The 18,423-nt window shown below is 44.8% G+C and overlaps 1 protein-coding gene across 3 annotated transcripts; it reads left to right on the top strand.

Annotated features, from left to right (window-relative positions):
* Positions 1–17: 17 nt before the first annotated feature.
* On the top strand, positions 18–18,313 carry IL17RB (interleukin 17 receptor B). Of its 3 annotated transcripts, XM_066352115.1 has the most exons (11): positions 18–118; positions 1,871–1,895; positions 2,553–2,693; positions 4,538–4,665; positions 5,092–5,218; positions 7,178–7,225; positions 10,682–10,821; positions 11,199–11,273; positions 12,320–12,419; positions 13,558–13,656; positions 15,766–18,313. In XM_066352115.1, the coding sequence occupies exons 1-11, from the start codon at positions 59–61 to the stop codon at positions 16,293–16,295; spliced, it is 1,473 nt and encodes a 490-aa protein (XP_066208212.1). In that variant the 5' UTR covers positions 18–58; the 3' UTR covers positions 16,296–18,313. The 3 variants fall into 3 exon arrangements, with proteins under 3 accessions (XP_066208212.1, XP_066208214.1, XP_066208215.1); XM_066352117.1 differs by lacking the exon at positions 13,558–13,656; XM_066352118.1 differs by lacking the exons at positions 4,538–4,665; positions 5,092–5,218.
* The last annotated feature ends 110 nt before the right edge of the window (positions 18,314–18,423 follow it).

Genomic DNA, 18,423 nt, shown 5'->3' on the forward strand with positions numbered 1-18,423 from the left:
ATAAAAGTGCGGCGGGAGGTTGGCCCTGGCCTGCGCTGTTGGGGGCGGTGGCCCTGCGATGTCGCTAGAGTTGCTGAGTTTGGCCGCGCTGTGCTTGGGTGCCATGCCCCCGGAACCGGTAAGCCCCCTTCCCCGCCTCTTTCCCGCGTTTCCATCCCTCAAGCCCAGACCCTGAAGGTGGCCTACCCGCCAGTTCATGCCTCTTCAGGGGGTTTGCAGAGGCACGTCCTGCGGGGGCAAGTCTGCATCTCCTAGGGGAGCCCAGCTTGTCCTGGCACCGGGCTTCAGGCTGCTTGAGTCAGGGTCATGGGAATCAGTCAGCCCCAGGCTCAAATGCCACCTACTCTTATTCCAGTCATTTATGCCCACTGAACCTCGGTGTCCTCAACTATAAAACAAAGGGTGATATCTAACTCACCAGAGTCCAGTGAAAATCAGGGAGTACCTGCAAAGCAGCAGCAAAGAGCCCAGCACATAGTGGGTGCTCAATATTGTTACTGCTTGGGGCCTTGAGGTCTGCCTATCTTTGGGGGAACAAGAAGGGCTTCTCTGATTACCACATGACCTCTTTGTCATTTTGGTAGAGGCTGGACTGGGGCGCCTTGCCCCTGGAGCCGGTAAACACCTGAACTCTCCTGCATGAATTTCCTTTGTTTCCCAGTGCCTTGAAGGGCTGAGGGAGTCTTCTGTCACTAAAGAGGAAAAAGCTCATTCACAAAATAATATTTGAAATTATCTCACTGCTTTTTTAGCACAGTATATAACATAAGAACATGGTGGTTACTTGTTGATGGTTATGGAAAGACAAACCCCATTCCGGTGCCCTGATGTCTCTAGCTGCTATCCTTGCCACACTTCTGGCTTAATTCGGCACCCCTTTTGGCCGTTTCCACTAGAGGAAGAATTCATTGCTTTTGCAGTAGTTGCTATCAGGCCAACAGTGTGAACTCTATAAAGTTTAGAGCTGTTGCTTTGCTTCTTCCTACAACTTATCTCACCAGCATTTTGACAGAATTCAGATCCCTAAGTATAGTGGCTTATTTGTTTTTTAAAATGTCCAATGATGTCCCTTGGAGTTCAGCTTCAAAAAGACAAAGGTGAGCAACCGACAGTTTTCACCTAAACCCAGATTACTCCAACCAGCAAAAGTCTTGCCTTCTGTCTTCCAAGGTTTTAGGAAATGTTGAAGTTGAAAGGGATCAGCTTCCAAGCTGGTGGACTTACCACACTGAGTCTTGTCACTGGTGCATGCTGCTGCCTAAAAAGTCCAGTATTTTATTCCAAAATAAAAATGCTTATTGTTTTTTGTTAAAAAACATGAACAGCTCACTCCACAGGATTTAGTACTGGCCTTCCTTGGATGCTGATGATACTTTTAAGTTCTTATTTTAGAAAGATATCATGAGATCACAGTTGCTTTATGATTTTATAAATAGCCAGGTGAGTTAGTCCTTTTTATTAGAAGAGGAATATTTTTAAAAACCTGGTGAAGGTACTACAAACTACATTCATGGCTTTCTTCATTCATCTTATTAACACAACCTGTTCTTCACCTGGGTGCAAATACTCTAGATGGCTCTGAAACCTACAGTGAAACATTAAAATGCGAAGGGGTTTTTGTGATGGTCCAAGTCATCCCCTCTGGTCTTTAAGTGAGGCCACAAGCCGGCTTCAGGATCTAGTATACTGATGGCTGGTCTGTGGTCCATTATATATATAGCCTACAATGAGACAGGTTAGTTTTCCCCAAATTGAAGTGGAACCAGTTCAGCTTTTCTTTGAGCATTTAAGGAAAAAGGATGGTGTTTTGGCTAATTTGGCTTGTGGTTTGCTGGCATTCAGCATGATACTTGGTTTCTTTCTCTTGCAGATGATTCAGTGTGGCTCTGAAAATGGTAGGTGCACTAGGGAATGTGTATTTGGGGCTTTACACGGAAATTGAAAGCACAGTTAGACTTTTACGGGATCCAAATCCAGACAGTGGGTCATCAGAGACCAGGCTTAGGTGAACCATTGCTTTGTTTGCTGATGCACACAAAGCCTCTCCCTGCCAGAGGCAGGGACACCAAGTGCTGTGAGAGGGAGGTAATTTACACTTAGAAACAGGAAGCAATTGTTTTAGAGTGTTTAAGATAGTAGCATATTAAGACTGGGTGGACTTCTGCCCGAGATATGTGGATGAAAAGGGTGAGCTGGGGGAAAGATGGTGCTGGTAAAGATTAGGAGGAAGTGGGAGTTGTGTGGGCCAGCTGGCTGGAGTCCAGGCTGAGGCATGGGGAAGGCAGGACTAAGCTTAACAACCATGTCAAATACACTAAACACACACACACACAGGCACCTGGAGTGGGCTCAAGTGCTCTGTAGATTGGGGCCGGGAGGTTGAGCATCACCTTGGCTATAAATCAGTCAACACTGAGAAATGTCTGACCTGTTTCAGCAGGAAGGAGAGATGGACTATGAATGAAGGTTGGATCAGGGTGGGTCACATAGAGGAGATGGCATCGAATTGGGCCAGGGAAGGGTGTGTCATGGGCAGTCTCACCTTCTCCCAGGACCGTCTCCAGAGTGGATGGTCAGCCACACTCTGACTCCAGGAGACTTGAGGGACCTTCGAGTGGAACCTGTTAAGAACAGTGTTGCAGTGGATGACTATTCAATTTTGATGAACATAAGCTGGATACTCCGGGCAGATGGTAAGTTTGCACCAATCAAACTGAAGGCCTAAAGCAGAAATGTGCAGAGTATATGATCCATTAATTTTACTCCTAAGCATATACTCAGGAGAATATATACATACATGTGCCCAAACCACAAAATAGAATGTTCAGAGTAGCTTTTTTCATAACAGCCAAAAATAAACGAAAAGCACTCAAATGCCTGACTAGAACTGGAATCACAGAATAAAATCCAACACAGTAATGAGCACTTACAACCTATAATGATGCACAATATGGATGAATCTCACCAATCTAAGAAGCCAGATTCAAGAGTTTATACACTCATGTCTGCATGCATGCCTACAGTCGTATATACCATATGATGCCATTAATAAATAATGTAAAACAAGCAAAACTAAGCATTTAGGAGTCAGGATAGTAACTGCTCTGCAATGGGAGTGACTGAAAGGAAGCATGAGGGGTACTCCCAGCCTGTTTCTCGACCTGGGTACTGGCTACATGATTGTGAACATGCCATTGGGTGGCACACTTCTAATCTGTGTATTCTCTGTATGTAATGTCATATACCTTAAGGAAGAAGACAGAATGAGGCCAGAGATGATCCCCCAAGTATAGGAAGAGCACCGGCTTGGGTAGTGAACACACAGTATAATATATAGATGATGTATTGTAGAATTGTGCACCCAAAACCTGTATAATTTTACTAACCAATGTCACCCCAATCAAGTCAATAATTTTTTTTTAAAGGAAAAGCATGGGCTTAGATAGATGACTTTCCCCAGTAGCATTGTGAAAGTCCTCGTACTCTCCCAAGGCAGCTTTTTAGTTCTTTCAATGAACCAATTCTGGGGTCCTAAAGCCCATGTCTGTTGTTTCTGTCTGCTAAATTCAGTTAAATTCCATCTGATCAGGAATCTGGGAGTGCCAGAGAGGTGAGTCAGCTACAGCAGTGGTCCCCAACCCCTGGGCTGCGGACCGGTACCAGTCTGTGGGCCATCTGGTACTGGTCTGCAGAGAAAGAATAAATAACTTACATTATTTTTGTTTTATTTATATTTAAGTCTGAACAATGTTTTATTTTTAAAAAATGACCAGATTCCCTCTGTTACATCGTCTGAGACTTACTCTTGATGCTTGTCTTGGTCACGTGATATATTTATCTGTCCCGCCCTAAAGGCAGGTCCGTGAAAATATTTTCTGACATTAAACCGGTCCGTGGCCCAAAAAAGGTTGGGGACCACTGAGCTACAGACTCAGGCACAAGGACAGTGCTGAGAATCCCGAAAGGAGCTGTAAGTGGGTGGGGGCAGGGAGGAGAAGGAGAGGGCCTGGTGAGACCACTTTAAATTAGATGATGCAATATGGCTTTTGGCCCCATACCTAGTGGAGTGAGCTTCTGTATTTGTTAGCTGTTGTTACAAACAAAACTTTGGCTTTGAAGGAGTAAGCTTTGGAGAGGCAGAAAATAAGAGTAAAGGGCTCTCTAGGAAGAAGAATCAGCATGGATAAAAGTGCCGCCAGAATAGACATGGTTTGGTGGTGACATTCTGGGGGGTTTTACTTCATCAGAGCTAGAGTCACCTTTGCAGGTATCCTGTGAAACTCAGGCTCACCTGTGAGGAGGAAAGAGCTTGAACTTTGGAATATGAACCCATATTCTGCCCCTGATGAGCTTTGTAAACTTAGGCAAATCTCCCAGAAATCCCTAAGCCTCACTCAACCCATTGATGAGCTGGGGACAATAATGGTACCTACCTATTAGGGCTGTTGTATGAAATGAGATGAGGTATATACACCCTTAGCATCAAGTCAGCCACATAGTAGGTGCTAAATAACTGCTCTCTTATCCATTTTGGTAGCTAGCATCCGCTTTTTGAAGGCCACCAAGATCTGTGTGACAGGCAAAAGCAACTTCCAGTCCTACAGCTGCGTGAGGTGCAATTATACAGAGGCCTTTCAGACTCAGACCAGACCCTCTGGTGGCAAAGTAAGCACTTTGGCTAACTGTCATTAAAGCCGGGAAGGCCCCTAGTTGGGGATATGGCTGATGTGCTGCACACACAGGCTGGTGAACAGCCACAACTTCCAGCCTAGCACACAATGCCTGCATTCAAAACCCAGTTCTGGCCACTGCCCTGCTGTGTGCTGTGTGCAAGGCAGCATCACTTGGCTTCATTTTCCCCACTGGCAAAGTGAGGGGAACGGAACTTAAAATATATCCTGGTTCTAAAATTTTATACTTCTCTGATTCTGTGGCAAATTGTGTGGGGTCCATTCCCTAAGTAGTCATTGGCTAGAGACCTGTTTCAGCAGTAGGTTGAAGCAAACTGTAAATGAAAAGGTCAACACAAAGGCACTGTGTTTCTGCACCACAGTGTTTCAGAAATTTAGGGGATCCTTGCTTGCCTTTCAGTGGACGTATTCCTACATTGGCTTTCCTGTAGAATTGAACACACTGTATTTCATCGGGGCCCATAATATCCCCAATGCCAATATGAATGAAGACAGTCCCTCCATGTCTGTGAACTTCACCTCACCAGGTAAACGTCCACACACTTCTGTTACTCTCTGTCTTGCTGGGATGCTTGCCTTGGGGTATGTGGTTTGGTTCAGAGAGGCCAGGGTAGCTTGGACAACGCATTTGGCCTTGCCAAGTCTTGGAATGCAGTCACAAAGTAACTGTACCTCTCAGAGCGGAGGGTGGTAGAATCAGGAAAAAGCCCATTTCCTTGTGTCAGGTGCTGTGCTGAGCACTTGACATGCATCATGTCACAGCCTCCAACAGCCTGAGGTTGGAATAGCCTGTTTTACAGGTGAAGAAATTTCTCAGGTAACTTGGCCTGGGTTACACACACAGTAAAAGTGAAGCCAGTTCAAACTCTAGTCCTTCTTGGCCCATGCACTTTAGCCACTCTGTCACTGATGCAAAACATCTGTTCGGGTCTTGGCTTCCTAGAGTGCTACGTTGTTTGAGAGCATGCTGCTGGGTCTCTGAGGATATACAGCACAGCCACCAGCAGGCTTGTCCCCCGAAGTGCTGGTGAGAGGCAGAGTGGCACTGAGTTGAATGTTGCGTTCTTTCCCCTGCTTGCAACATAGTCAGCTTTCCAGTGTCACACCTGCAATGTCACACATGGGGCTGCGGTGAGGACGAGACAGCATCATGTATGAAGGGTCCAGCATGGTGGCTGGCTGAGCAGTTCCCATAACACCCCCATCTAAGCTGGGTCAACTGTTTGTACCCCATTTCTGTTCTCTGTCTCAGGAGAATTTCCACATGGGAAATTTCTGGTTGTTGTTCTCTGAAACTGTGAGCCAGGGTGTTCTTGAAGCCCTACATTTAGGACACAGCAGTTTCCGGCTTTCCTGATGAGACCAAACCTCTTTTTTTTTTTTTTTTAACATTTTTTTTAAAATTCATTTTAGAGAGGAGAGAGAGAGGGGGAGAGAGAGAGACAGAGACAGAGACAGGGGGGAGGAGCTGGAAGCATCAACTCCCATATGTGCCTTGACCAGGCAAGCCAGGGTTTCGAACCGGTGACCTCAGCATTTCCAGGTCGACACTTTATCCACTGCGCCACCACATGTCAGGCTCTCATTTTTAAAAATATAAACATTTTTTTTTTGGAATAATTTTAGGTTTATAGAAAAATTGCAAAGATAGTTTGAAGAGCTTCTGTATACCCTTTGTCCAATTGCCCTTATTATTAGCATCTCATATTATCATGGGATATTTGTCACAACTAAGAAACTAACATTGGTGCATTTCTATTAACTGAGCTCCAGACTTCATTTGGCATTCCCCTGCTTTTCTGTTAATGTCCTCTTTCTGTTCCAGTTGCGTTTTGTCTCTTGTGTCTCCTTACTCTCCTCTGGTCTGTGACAGCTTCTTGGTCTTTGTTCTTCATGATCTTCACAGTCATGAAGCACTGGCCTGGCTTCCTGTGGGATGTCCCCCAGTCTGAGTACACTGCAGGGGGAGGCTCCCTCTTCATGGCACCCTGTCAGGGGTGGGTGACATCCACACATCATTGGTAGTGTTTATCACTTGGTTAAGTGGCATCTGCCAGACTTCTCCACATAAATGTCTGATTTTCCCCCTTCCCAAGTCTAGTTTTTGGAAACAAGTCACTACATCTACCCCACCCTGGGGTGGAGGTGTGGGGTGGATTGAACTCCACCTCCCAGAAGGGGTGGTATTTACACATATTACCAAATTCATTTTTTAAAAACGGTTTGAATCTTGTCCTAGGGATCATGGATCCTTTTGTGATAAAGGCTGAATTTAAATTAGAGCCCGGTTATCACTTCATGGGTAGATATCTTCTGTTTAACAGTAAAATGTTCGTGTCCCACTTAAATCTGCTATCTTACCTCACGTCTTGAATGCTCCAGCAATCCGTACGGGTATGATAAGCATGTACGTGTGGGCTTGCTGGCAAGGGAGTGGAGCAGAGATACCTTTTCTAAAATGTAAAAATTTTCATTCTAATTTCCAGGCTGCCTAGACCATGTAATGAAATACAAAAAAAAGTGCACTGAGTTAGGTAAGTAAATACAGCACTTGCTTTTGTTATTAGAAGGAACTCTAACTTGAGCCAGCACCACTCAACCCACCCTTCATGAAGAAGCAGGTGCCGACAGCAGGGGAGTTATGTATCCAAGTTGCTCAGACAGTGAAAGCTGAACTTCAGCCAGTGCTTTGCCTGCTGAATCAAGCAGCCAGTGTAGCAGAGAAGGACAGACCCTTGGTGGGTTTAGGTAGTGAGCAACAGTCACAGAAAAATGCCCCATCCCAGTGGCTCAAACCACATTTACGGGGGTGCTGATTGAAGACCCTCCCTTCTACCTGCTCAGACTCTGGTACCACTGACCTGTGGCCAAGGGGACCCTGAGAATCTTCTATTTGGATTAAAAAACATTTATGGTAGGTGTGTGTTGGTCAAATAAGTTTGTAAATTGATACATGTGTTTGCTTCCTTAGAGTTTGCATTGGGTGTGGGGGACAGCCTGTAAACAGGCAGGGCAGTTATAGCCTAAGGCTTAGTTTCAAGACTAAGCTTTTCGCCACACCCTACCCTTAACTGATTGCATGATGTGGGGTGGTGCACTCTAATGAGGAATCCCATGATGCCTCAGATAAGTGACTTTGTATCAGAGACTTCCTTGTTTGTATATTGGATTAAAGGTTTGGATTTCTATACCAGTGGTACCCAACCTTTTTTGGGCCAGGGACCGGTTTAATGTCAGAACATATTTTTACGGACCGGCCTTTAGGGTGGGACGAATAAATGCACAAAATAAAATTATGCGACTGGCGTAAAAACTGTGGTATTTTTAAATATAATTGTCGAACTTACGAGACAAGCGTCAAGAGTGAGGCTTAGACGGATATAACAGAGGGAATCTGGTCATTTTTAAAAAATAAAACATCGTTCAGAGTTAAATATAAATAAAACGGAAATAATGTAAGTTATTTATTCTTTCTCTACGGACTGGTACTGGTCCACGGCCCAGAGGTTGGGGACCACTTTTCTACACTATAAAGTGGGGCAGACTGGGAGCTTGCTCTCTCTCGGTTCCTGAGATTAGCATTAGAGGAGAGAGCAGAGAGGAGAGCAGATAATGGCCATGTGGAGGAGGCCAGGAGAAGCAGCCAAGATGGTGGCGTGCTGATGGAGAAGCCAGTTTGTGCAGAGTTTGTGCAGAGAGAAGAAGATGGGGAACAGAGGTGAATTAAGGCTAGTGAGCTAGAAAACTTTGTTCTAGGAAACTCGTATAAGTCAGTAGCTTTGTGAGCACTGAATGAGTGGGTTTTTGAGCCCAGTGTGTGTTTTTACTTGCCTGCCAGGTGCAAGCTAGGATGAAAGATGATGGCCCACCAGTTCCTGGCTCTGTTGTTTCATTACCGTCTGTCCGAATCTAATGAGAAAAGTCATGTTGTCAACCTGTGTTCTCACAGGAGTCATCTATTTATTTATTTATTTATTTACAGGGACAGAGAGAGAGTCAGAGGGATAGATAGGGACAGACAGACAGGAACGGAGAGAGATGAGAAGCATCAATCATTAGTTTTTCGTTGCAACACTGTAGTTCATTGATTGCTTTCTCATATGTGCCATGACCGCGGGCCTTCAGCAGACTGAGTAACTCCCCGCTCGAGCCAGTGACCTTGGGTCCAAGCTGGTGAGCTTTTTTGCTCAAGCCAGATGAGCCCATGCTCAAGCTGGCTATCCTGGGGTCTTGAACCTGCGTCCTTCTGCATCCCAGTCCGACGCTCTATCCACTGCGCCACCACCTGGTCAGGCAGGAGTCATCTCTTACATGCTAGGCCACGAGAACCTCCCCCTGCCCTTTGAATTTTGAAATCAGCCTCTTCAGTCTCAAATGTCCAATTTCCAAGGCTTACACAAGGATGCTAAAGAGGCTAGTGGTATTTAGGGGTAACTGGTCCCTATCTTTTATGTACCCCCATCCCACAAAGTCTCCTTGTGTACCCTGTCAGACTGAGCTGCACATGGCCTCCTGGTGGGCAGACTTGGAGCATTGTGCCAAGAGGGGGGTATGGAGGACCATGGCGGCGTGAAGAGGTCTGAAAGCCTTCGGTCAGTTCCAAAGCTGCTCCTAAAGACCAACTGAGCTAGGGCCTAAAATGGTCTCTGTTACATCCTAGGAGACAGGCCACAGCAGACGCAAAATAAATTTTACAAGTTTTATTGCAGACCTGCACAGGGACTGCAGGCAACCCATGCAAGGGAGCACTGCAGCCCCCCAAACCTGCACAGGGATGCAGGTAACCCACACAGGGGAACACTGCAGCCCCCCAAACCTGCGCAGGGACTGCAGGCAACCCACGCCTCCGAAGAGACTGGAGCACTGCAGCCAACCAAACCTGCGCAGCCAACAAACTGCACAGGGACTGCAGCCCCCCAAACCTGCACAGGGACTGCAGCTCCGAGCTTCTAAAATGGCTCCTTTTTATAGGGTGGCTATCTAGGATGAGCAAGCATCATACAGAAGCTGATGTGGCTGTTAGTCATTGGCTAGGGAGGTCGTGCGCAGTTACGGGGGGGGTATTACTCAGTGGAGAATTTCAAACATAAACTTCTGATAAGGGTCTCTGACTCAATGCAGGATATTGCTGAACTCTTTGTTCTCAGTGTCACAGGGACCTTGTACACTCTTGGCAGCCCCAGCATGTCAGTACTCCTTGAATCTAACAGTCTCCAGATGGGGAAAATAATGCTATTATACATCACCTTCCTGGAAATTAACCTAGTGCTGATTTGCAAGTCACATGAGTGAAACAACTTTTTCTTACAGAGAAGACCTGTCAGGGTATCCTCTAATCCATGAGGCATTTCCTTATTTCTTCATGTTCAGTAAAGCTGGCAGAATAGTCCGAAGGATGGAGCTCCTAGAATGCAGAATGTTCTAATAGTTGTTGTTCTGATCCTGAATTCACTTGCTCTATGATCTTAGACATGCCCCTAACCCATGGCTCCTCCTCCCCATCCTAAAGTCATGTTCTCAACCTGTGTTCTCACAGGGGTCATCTCTCACGTGCTAGGCTGCTAGAACCTGCCCCTGCCCTTTGAATTTTGAAATCAGTCTCTTCAGTCTCAAATGTCCAATTTCCAAGGCTTACTCAAGGTTGCTAAAGAGGCTAGTGGTATTTAGGAGGAAAGGAGAAAATACTGACCCAGCCCTTAAGTCAGGATAGATGTTGAGGACAGAAGTAAGTAGCAGAACCTGATCTGTGTCTCCCACCAGCCTCAGCCCAGGGGAGCTGTGTTAGCAAAGCAGTGACTTGGGGTCCTTAAATTTTCTTGGGAAGCAGCTACTTTGAGATTCTGGGCACAGTGACCAATAAAAAGTACATGTGTAGTAGGGCCTGTGTTTCTTGAATTTGTGCTGGAGAAATAGTGTTTTTGTCAAGCCCCTTTGGGGACTTGAGGGAAGAGTCTGCAACTTCATCTGTGTGATTCTCTCTCAACTATTAGGAAGTCTGTGGGATCCAAACATCACTGCTTGTAAGAAGGACAAGAAGACAGTAGAAGTGAATTTTACAACCAGTCCCCTTGGAAACAGATACATGACTGTTATCCAAAATTACACTGTCATTGGGATTGCTGAGTTGGAGGTACCCTTTCTCTTCATTTTATTAACACCACTCCATCCTCAACCGTGAGCCCTCCTTCCTTGATAAAGAACTGTGTGGACACTAGTCTCGGATTCCCTGGACAGGCTCTTTTGAGAGACCACAGGTAGGATTGTTTACTCTCCAAATATGCTGGCAATTTTAATTCATCAGAGAAAAAAACAAGTCTCTGGGGCATCCCTGGAAATGTCCCTGTGAATCTGAGTTGAAACAAAGGTTGAGGTATCAGAGGTATGAAATGAATCCATATCCATATAGTCTAATGAATGAAAAGTCAGTTTAGGAAGAGCAGTTTCTTCGCTAGCAGTCTTTGACCTACTCACTCTATGGCTTATAATTCTTGATTTTGTCTCACTTAGCTGCAGCAGAGCAAACGAACTCGAACTTCTGTCATGGTTGCAGTGACTGGGGAAAGTGAAGGTGCTATGGTCCAGGTAAAGTTCAGTGAAGAGCTTTGGGGAGGGGAAGACTGATTTCTCCACCATTAATGGCATTTGATGAGTCCATTCAAAGTTGGAGTAGGTGAGTTCTCTCCTCCTGTTCATTTCTGCCAGCAGTCTTGCAGTACGTGATGTTAATGGGAAATCCTTGTCTTGGTCTTTGCGGTGGCGAGGTCAGGAAACTGACCTTACAATCATGGTCCATTTTGCTTTTACCAGTGGCTGTTGACTTTCCAGGGTGCATTTATTCCCATTTTCTGTCACAAAGCCTGTGAGTAATTCTGAGATGGGAGTACCATTCTATTTTCCCAAGCCTCAGATTTAACTGCAAAATGAAGTAACAGACGATGTGAAATGTAAAAGCTTGGGTTCCTGATTAGTGTATAACTATGAAGGACAGCTGTCTGTCCTCACAGGGCCTCAGTTTACCCAAAGGGGAAGTCGGAAGCTGGACTAGCAGATCTCTGTGGTCCCATTCAAATCTGAGTTTATGATGTGGGGCCGTGGAGAGTGTCAGGAAACACAGCCACAGCCACGGTAAAAGGAGCTTTTGCTTTTCATTCCCTGGAACATAAAGGTAGTGCGTTGCCCTGTCAGCGGGAGCAGATGCCTGTCCACACCCTCTTCCAGGGAAGCAGACCTTCCTAGTTTTGGGGAACCTTTGTGTCATAAAGCACAATTGAATATGAGCTCTATTGCTGTTTGTTTTTTTGAGAAAATATTTGTATATATATGTAGGATGTGACCTAACCCGTTTAGATATAGAAACTAACACATTAGCAACATGCACAAAGTTTAGATTCAGAGCCAAGGAGACTTAGAAGGTTCTTTAGTCTTGGGTCACTGGTTTGGATTTTAGGACTTTGTTACCAAAGTGTGACTAGAGAAAAAATGCCGTATTATTGTACATGCAGGGGATTGGCAGGGTTGAAACCAGAAAAAAAGGGAAGAGGAGTTTTGGTAGAAGTACCATAGGAACAATGCTGAGAGTTTGGTCTGACATGTGGTAGAAACTTTCTGAGCCTCTTGTTTTCCCTCAGCTGACTCCGTATTTCCACACTTGTGGCAATGACTGCATCCGTCGCAAAGGAACAGTTGCGCTGTGCCCACAAACAGGGGTCTCCTTCACTCCAGATGCCAGTAAGTACCTTGTCATTGTCACAGGAGGATTAAAGAGGTTCAGGGCATGAAGGGTCCACTGTCACCACCCCCATTCAATATATGACAGGGCGTTTGTGTGGTGGGGTGGGACAGTGTCCCTGCCTGTGTATGTATGCTGAACTGGGGTGTAGAAAAAGATGTCGGAGCTGTCCCAAAGAGCCTGTCATCTGACTAAGAACGAAGGCTTTATAAAATCAGCTCAAGATCTTTTAGGAAGCAGGATATACACAAAGGGAAAAAATGAACAGTGCAAAAGGGGTGTTCAGAGCCACAAAGACCTGCTAAAAAGATGCCAGAAGCCTAAAAGGACTGAGTGTATAAGGGAACATGCACTTCACGGTGTTTTTATTATCTTATCAGCCTCAGTGGCCCAGGCCTAACTGCTGCTATAACTAGATCAGGTCACCTGGCCAACATTTGGATAACAAATGAGAAATATTGGCACAAAGACACATCTCACTGGTGCCTGAGAGCTGCATGTTCTGGAAAATGTCTCTGGATTTAGAGATGTTAGTGCTTCTATTTACAGTTGGACAAATAAAATGTTCTGGTACTAATCCAGGGTGGGGTCAAAATTTGTAAGGTGTTATTCTTAGAAACTTGGCCAAACCAACTGAAGACAACCCAGGTGCCTAACAGTCCTGACTATGTGGACAAAGTGCCTCTGGGTTCTCGAGTACATCTCTGTGCCTGAGCTTACCTGATCCTTGACATTCCATGAAGGGGTGACATTATCCCATCTTATAAAACAGCCTTTTAAAATGCCATCTATGTGTACTATCTATTAAGTAATTGCACCCAGAACAACACTAATTTGTCAAAGAACAAAAAACCGAACATAAGCTCTGATTACCACAGTGTAAATATGGAGTAGGAAGCCAAAGTGATTTTAGAGGGCTGTTCTTAACCTTCTTCCATCTCCCTTTTGAGAATCTAATGAAAGATCTGGACCCTTTTAAAAAAAAACAAAACCATTCTGAAGACCCCTTAGAGATCTACTGACTCTGGTTTTAAAGGGGTCTAAACTTCTGCAAAGTATAAGAGTATAAATCTTAGCTTCCAAATAGGAGGTAATTTGGTTTTGTTTAGCAAGGTGAATAAGCTCTGTTTTCTCCAGGCGGGAGCGTGCTCAGTGGCTGGCTACCTCTACTCCTCCTGGCTCTGCTGGTGGCCGAGTGGGTGCTGGCGGTTGGGATCTACCTAATGTGGAGGCATGGTAAGGGTTATGATGCCGTGGTTTTTTGTTTGTTTGTTTTTTTACAGGGACAGAGAGAGAGTTAGAGAGAGGGATAGATAGGGACAGACAGACTGGAACGGAAAGAGATGAGAAGCATCAATCATCAGTTTTTTGTTGCAACACCTTAGTTGTTCATTGATTGCTTTCTCGTATGTGCCTTGACCGCGGGCCTTTAGCAGACCAAGCAACCCCTTGCTCGAGCCAGTGACCTTGGGTCCAAGCTGGTGAGCTTTTGATCAAACCAGATGAGCCCGTGCTCAAGCTGGCAACCTCAGGGTCTCGAACCTGGGTCCTCTGCATCCCAGGCTGACGCTCTATCCATTGTGCCACCGCCTGGTCAGGCTGATGCCGTGGTTTTTTTGTTTGTTTGTTTGTTTTTTTGTATTTTTCCGAAGCCAGAAACGGAGAGGCAGTCAGATTCCCGCATACGCCCGACCGGGATCCACCCAGCATGCCCACCAGGGGGCGACACTCTGCCCATCCGGGGAGTCGCTCTGCTACAACCAGAGCCACTCTAGCGCCCGAGGCAGAGGCCACGGAGTCATCCCCAGCGCCCGGGCCATCCCTGCTCCAATGGAGCCTTGGCTGCGGGAGGGGAAGAGAAAGAGAGGAAGGAGAGGGGGAGTGGTGGAGAAGCAGATGTGCGCCTCTCCTGTGTGCCCTGCCCAGGAATTGAACCCGGGACTCCCGCACGCCAGGCCGACGCTTTACCACTGAGCCAACCGGCCAGGGCCGATGCCGTGTTTTAAAGAACCTGAATGAAGAAATAACACTTTGAATTTTTTTAAAGGAGATCCCTCTAGAGGCAATCACATTTGGCACTGGACAGAAGTCAGATAGCAGGTATTTAATGCCTTAGAGTTTTCTGACAAAGACTGATCTAATGACTGGATTGCATCTGCTGAGGTAAAGCAGGGATCAGGACCTCCAAATCTGGTGGCTATTATGTTTTATTTTTACCTCCGAGGCATCAACAGGTGGTGAAACAGGCAAAGACAGCTAATAAGTAGGGCACTGTACCTGTGATAGGGACGCTCTGCTAATTCATACCTTTTAAAAATAATTCTTACAAGGCATAAGAACAGTCACTTGGGCCTGACCAGGCAGTGGCGCAGTGGATAGAGCGTCAGACTGGGATGCTGAAGACCCAGGTTTGAGACCCCGAGGTCGCCAGCTTGAGCACGGGCTCATCTGGCTTGAGCAAAAGCTCACCAGCTTGAGCCTAAGGTCGCTGGCTCAAGCAAGGGGTTACTTGGTCTGCTAAAGGCCCACGGTCAAGGCACATAGGAGAAAACAATCAATGAACAACTAAGGTGTCGCAACAAAAAACTAATGATTGATGCCTCTCATCTCTCCGTTCCAGTCTGTCTGTCCCAGTCTACACCTCTCTCTGACTCTCTCTTTCTCCGTCTCTAAAAAAAAAACCCAGTCACTTGGGCTCATATACCAAGTACCTTGCCGACATTAAAATACTGAAGACTGACTACAGAAACCAGAGTACTTAGATTCCAGCTAGAGGGTGGCACACTAAAAATCTCTGCTTCTCCTCTTCGGCACATGGAGAAAAGATGAAAATGTAGCCTGCGTCTCTGTGATAGTGTAGATGGAACAAGATTGAGCTCATGATCTAAGCTAAGAAAGCCATGTGAAACTTTGACCTCAGAAATACTTGTATGTAAAAGATGTTGTGTGTACAGTACTTTAAAAGATGGTGTCTGTTCTATAGCACAGACAAGGCAGCATTCCGGTTAAGTTCCAGCTGAAATAGGGCACCACTTAAATAAACCTTAAGGAACTATTGTATAAAGAAACTCTGCCACCTGCAGGTAGAAAACAGAGTAGCTACTGAGTTGACCTAACTCAAAAACGTGAACGACAGGTCAGGTTGTTCTATATATATGGTACTAAAAATACTCAAGTTACAACTTACCTAAAACAGTTCCTATGCATTTACCTGAAACGATACGGCGTGATTAAGAGAACTGATTGAGTGGTAAAGACTTAGAAAATACATCTTTTACAACATCTTTACAGTGAAAGTTTGCCACTTGCTGTTTACAGATAACGAATGCTTTTCTTCCTCCACAGAAAAGATCAAGACTTCCTTCCCTACCACCACACTGCTGTCCCCTATTAAGATTCTTGTGGTTTACCCATCTGAAATATGTTTCCATCACACAATTTGTTACTTCACTGAATTTCTTCAAACTCATTGCAGAAGTGAGGTTATTCTTGACAAGTGGCAGAAAAAGAAAATAGCCGAGATGGGTCTGGTGCAGTGGCTTACCACTCAGAAGAATGAAGCAGATAAAGTCATTTTCCTTCTTTCCAATGACATCAACACTGTGTGTGATGGTACCTGTGGCAAGAGCAAGGCCAGCCCCCATGAGAACTCTCAAGACTTGTTCCCCCTTGCCTTTAACCTCTTCTGCAGCGATCTCAGAAGCCAGACTCATCTGTGCAAATACATGGTGGTCAATTTTAGAGAGGCTGATACCAAAGATGATTACAACGCCCTCAACGTCTGCCCCAAGTACCGCCTCATGAAGGATGCTACTGCTTTCTGCACAGAACTTCTCCATGTCAAACAGCATGTGCCAGTGGGAAAAAGGTTGTGAGCCTGCCACAACAGCTGCTCCTCCGTGTAGCCAGCCCATGAGAAGAGAGAACCTGAAGCTTCCTACCCTTCCAATTAGAAAAAGTTTCTGTGGTGATTCGGAAGTTCACTGTGTGGGGTACTTGAAGGGAGGATTTTAAGTATATACCTGCTTTAGCTATAGGAATAGGGAGGACTCTTAACTGAACGTATCATATATGCCTTAATCTAGTAAACTAAATCTTTTATGCCAGTAGTCACAAATATCCCTAACTACTGTAGAATCAACTAAAGAATGGAAACTAAATTTATAAAGCTAAATCCGTTTCATAACTAAAAATCAAGAATAGTTGTAAAACCATGACCATTCGGACAATGCAATGAGAAAGCACCTTCCAGTGGAACGTCCAGTCTTGAAGAGTCCATGCTCTGCACTGCAGGTGAAATTGTTGAGCCTTGTAACAGTCTAAGTTTAATTAATGAATGCCAGCCAAAGTTAATAAGCCCCCACTAATTCAACTTAGGTTAAAAACCCTTTATTACACATACATGTCTTTAATAACAGAAGTAGGGAATAACAGGCTGAACCTATCTTTGCTGATCAGATGAGCTAGTATATGTGTAACCACCTGTATTATTTGATATTTTCACAGGCCCTTCCCTCTCTGAACTAGGTTTATGTCCCATTTGCCTCTTGTGCAGGTGACTGTAACATGAACACCAAAATACACCTGCAGATCTGTTCTCTACTTCTGCCTGGTTCCCTATTAGAGGTCACTGTCAGAGTTGTTTCTTGGTTATTATGTAACTCTTTGTGTTCAGAACAAAAATAACTCCTTTATGTTGGAAGATAGCCCTCTTGAAGTAGTTAGTATTATATATGAGTTATTATAATGGTTTAAGTAAAAAAAAACAGAAACTACCAGTTATAGAAGTTATGTGGTATTTTGAGCCAACATTTTACTTTTCTAAAAGCATCTTTTTTCTTATACCAGGTCACCAAAAGGTTATAAATGTTAGCATATGTATTTTTCTAGGAATGCACAGCACAATACTGAATCTGCTCTAGAATGTGGACCAGTTTCAGGTGGTACATGCTAAAATGTATTTGTAGATTATTCTTAAAGGGCATGCTACGCCTTCTAACATAGTCCTAAGGATAAAAACAAAAATAAATACGCATAGAGTGAAATCTCAGTGTCTAGCTTCCTCAGCAAGATATTTAGTAATTACTTAGGCAATATGTTTGATGTGTAAAAGTCATTTATTTGTCAAGATCAGTCTTCACGGTGTTTAAACTGCTGGTAACAGCCTGACCAGGCAGTGGCACAGTGGATAGAGTGTCGGACTGGGAGGTAGAAGACCCAGGTTCGAGACCCCGAGGTCACCAGCTTGAGCGCGGGCTCATCTGGTTTGAGCAAAGCTCACCAGCTTGGACCCAAGGTCGCTGGCTTGAGCAAGGAGTTACTCGGTCTGCTGTAGCCCCACAGTCAAGGCACATATGAGAAAGCGATCAATGAACAACTAAGGTGTCATGACGAAAAACTGATTATTGATGCTTTTCATCTCTCTCCGTTTCTGTACCTATCCCTCTCTCTGACTATCTGTCTCTGTAAAATAAATAAATAAATAAAGTGCTGGTAACAGAAGATGGAAATGGCTTATGTCAAAACTCGGGCCAACTTCCTCTGAATCAACACCTACCAGTAATAAAAGCGATATGCTATTACATGTAAAATTATTAAAACTGAAGACTTTATGCTTTTGGAACTAGGTAGCCAATACGAAATTGTGTTGATACAGCTCAGAAACATAAATAAAATCAATATTGTATAAATTTATTGTTAAAAATTTTTTTAAATCAAAGAACATGTGATTTCCAAACAGTAAAACCAAGATAAATTTTGCTCTACTGGTGGATTCTCCTTTGTTCCCAACCTACTGGGCAGATACACAGGATACTCATACTAAATGCAAAATGCTCCACCACCAGCATTGCTCTGCGTCCTAAGACTTATTACCATCCTTACTCTATATTCCACTCTTTTTTTTTTTTTTTTTCATTTTTCTGAAGCTGGAAACAGGGAGAGACAGTCAGACAGACTCCCGCATGCGCCCGACCGGGATCCACCCGGCACGCCCACCAGGGG

Source organism: Saccopteryx leptura, chromosome 10 (genome assembly GCF_036850995.1).
Source record: "Saccopteryx leptura isolate mSacLep1 chromosome 10, mSacLep1_pri_phased_curated, whole genome shotgun sequence".
In the NCBI taxonomy this organism is placed as follows: domain Eukaryota; kingdom Metazoa; phylum Chordata; class Mammalia; order Chiroptera; family Emballonuridae; genus Saccopteryx; species Saccopteryx leptura.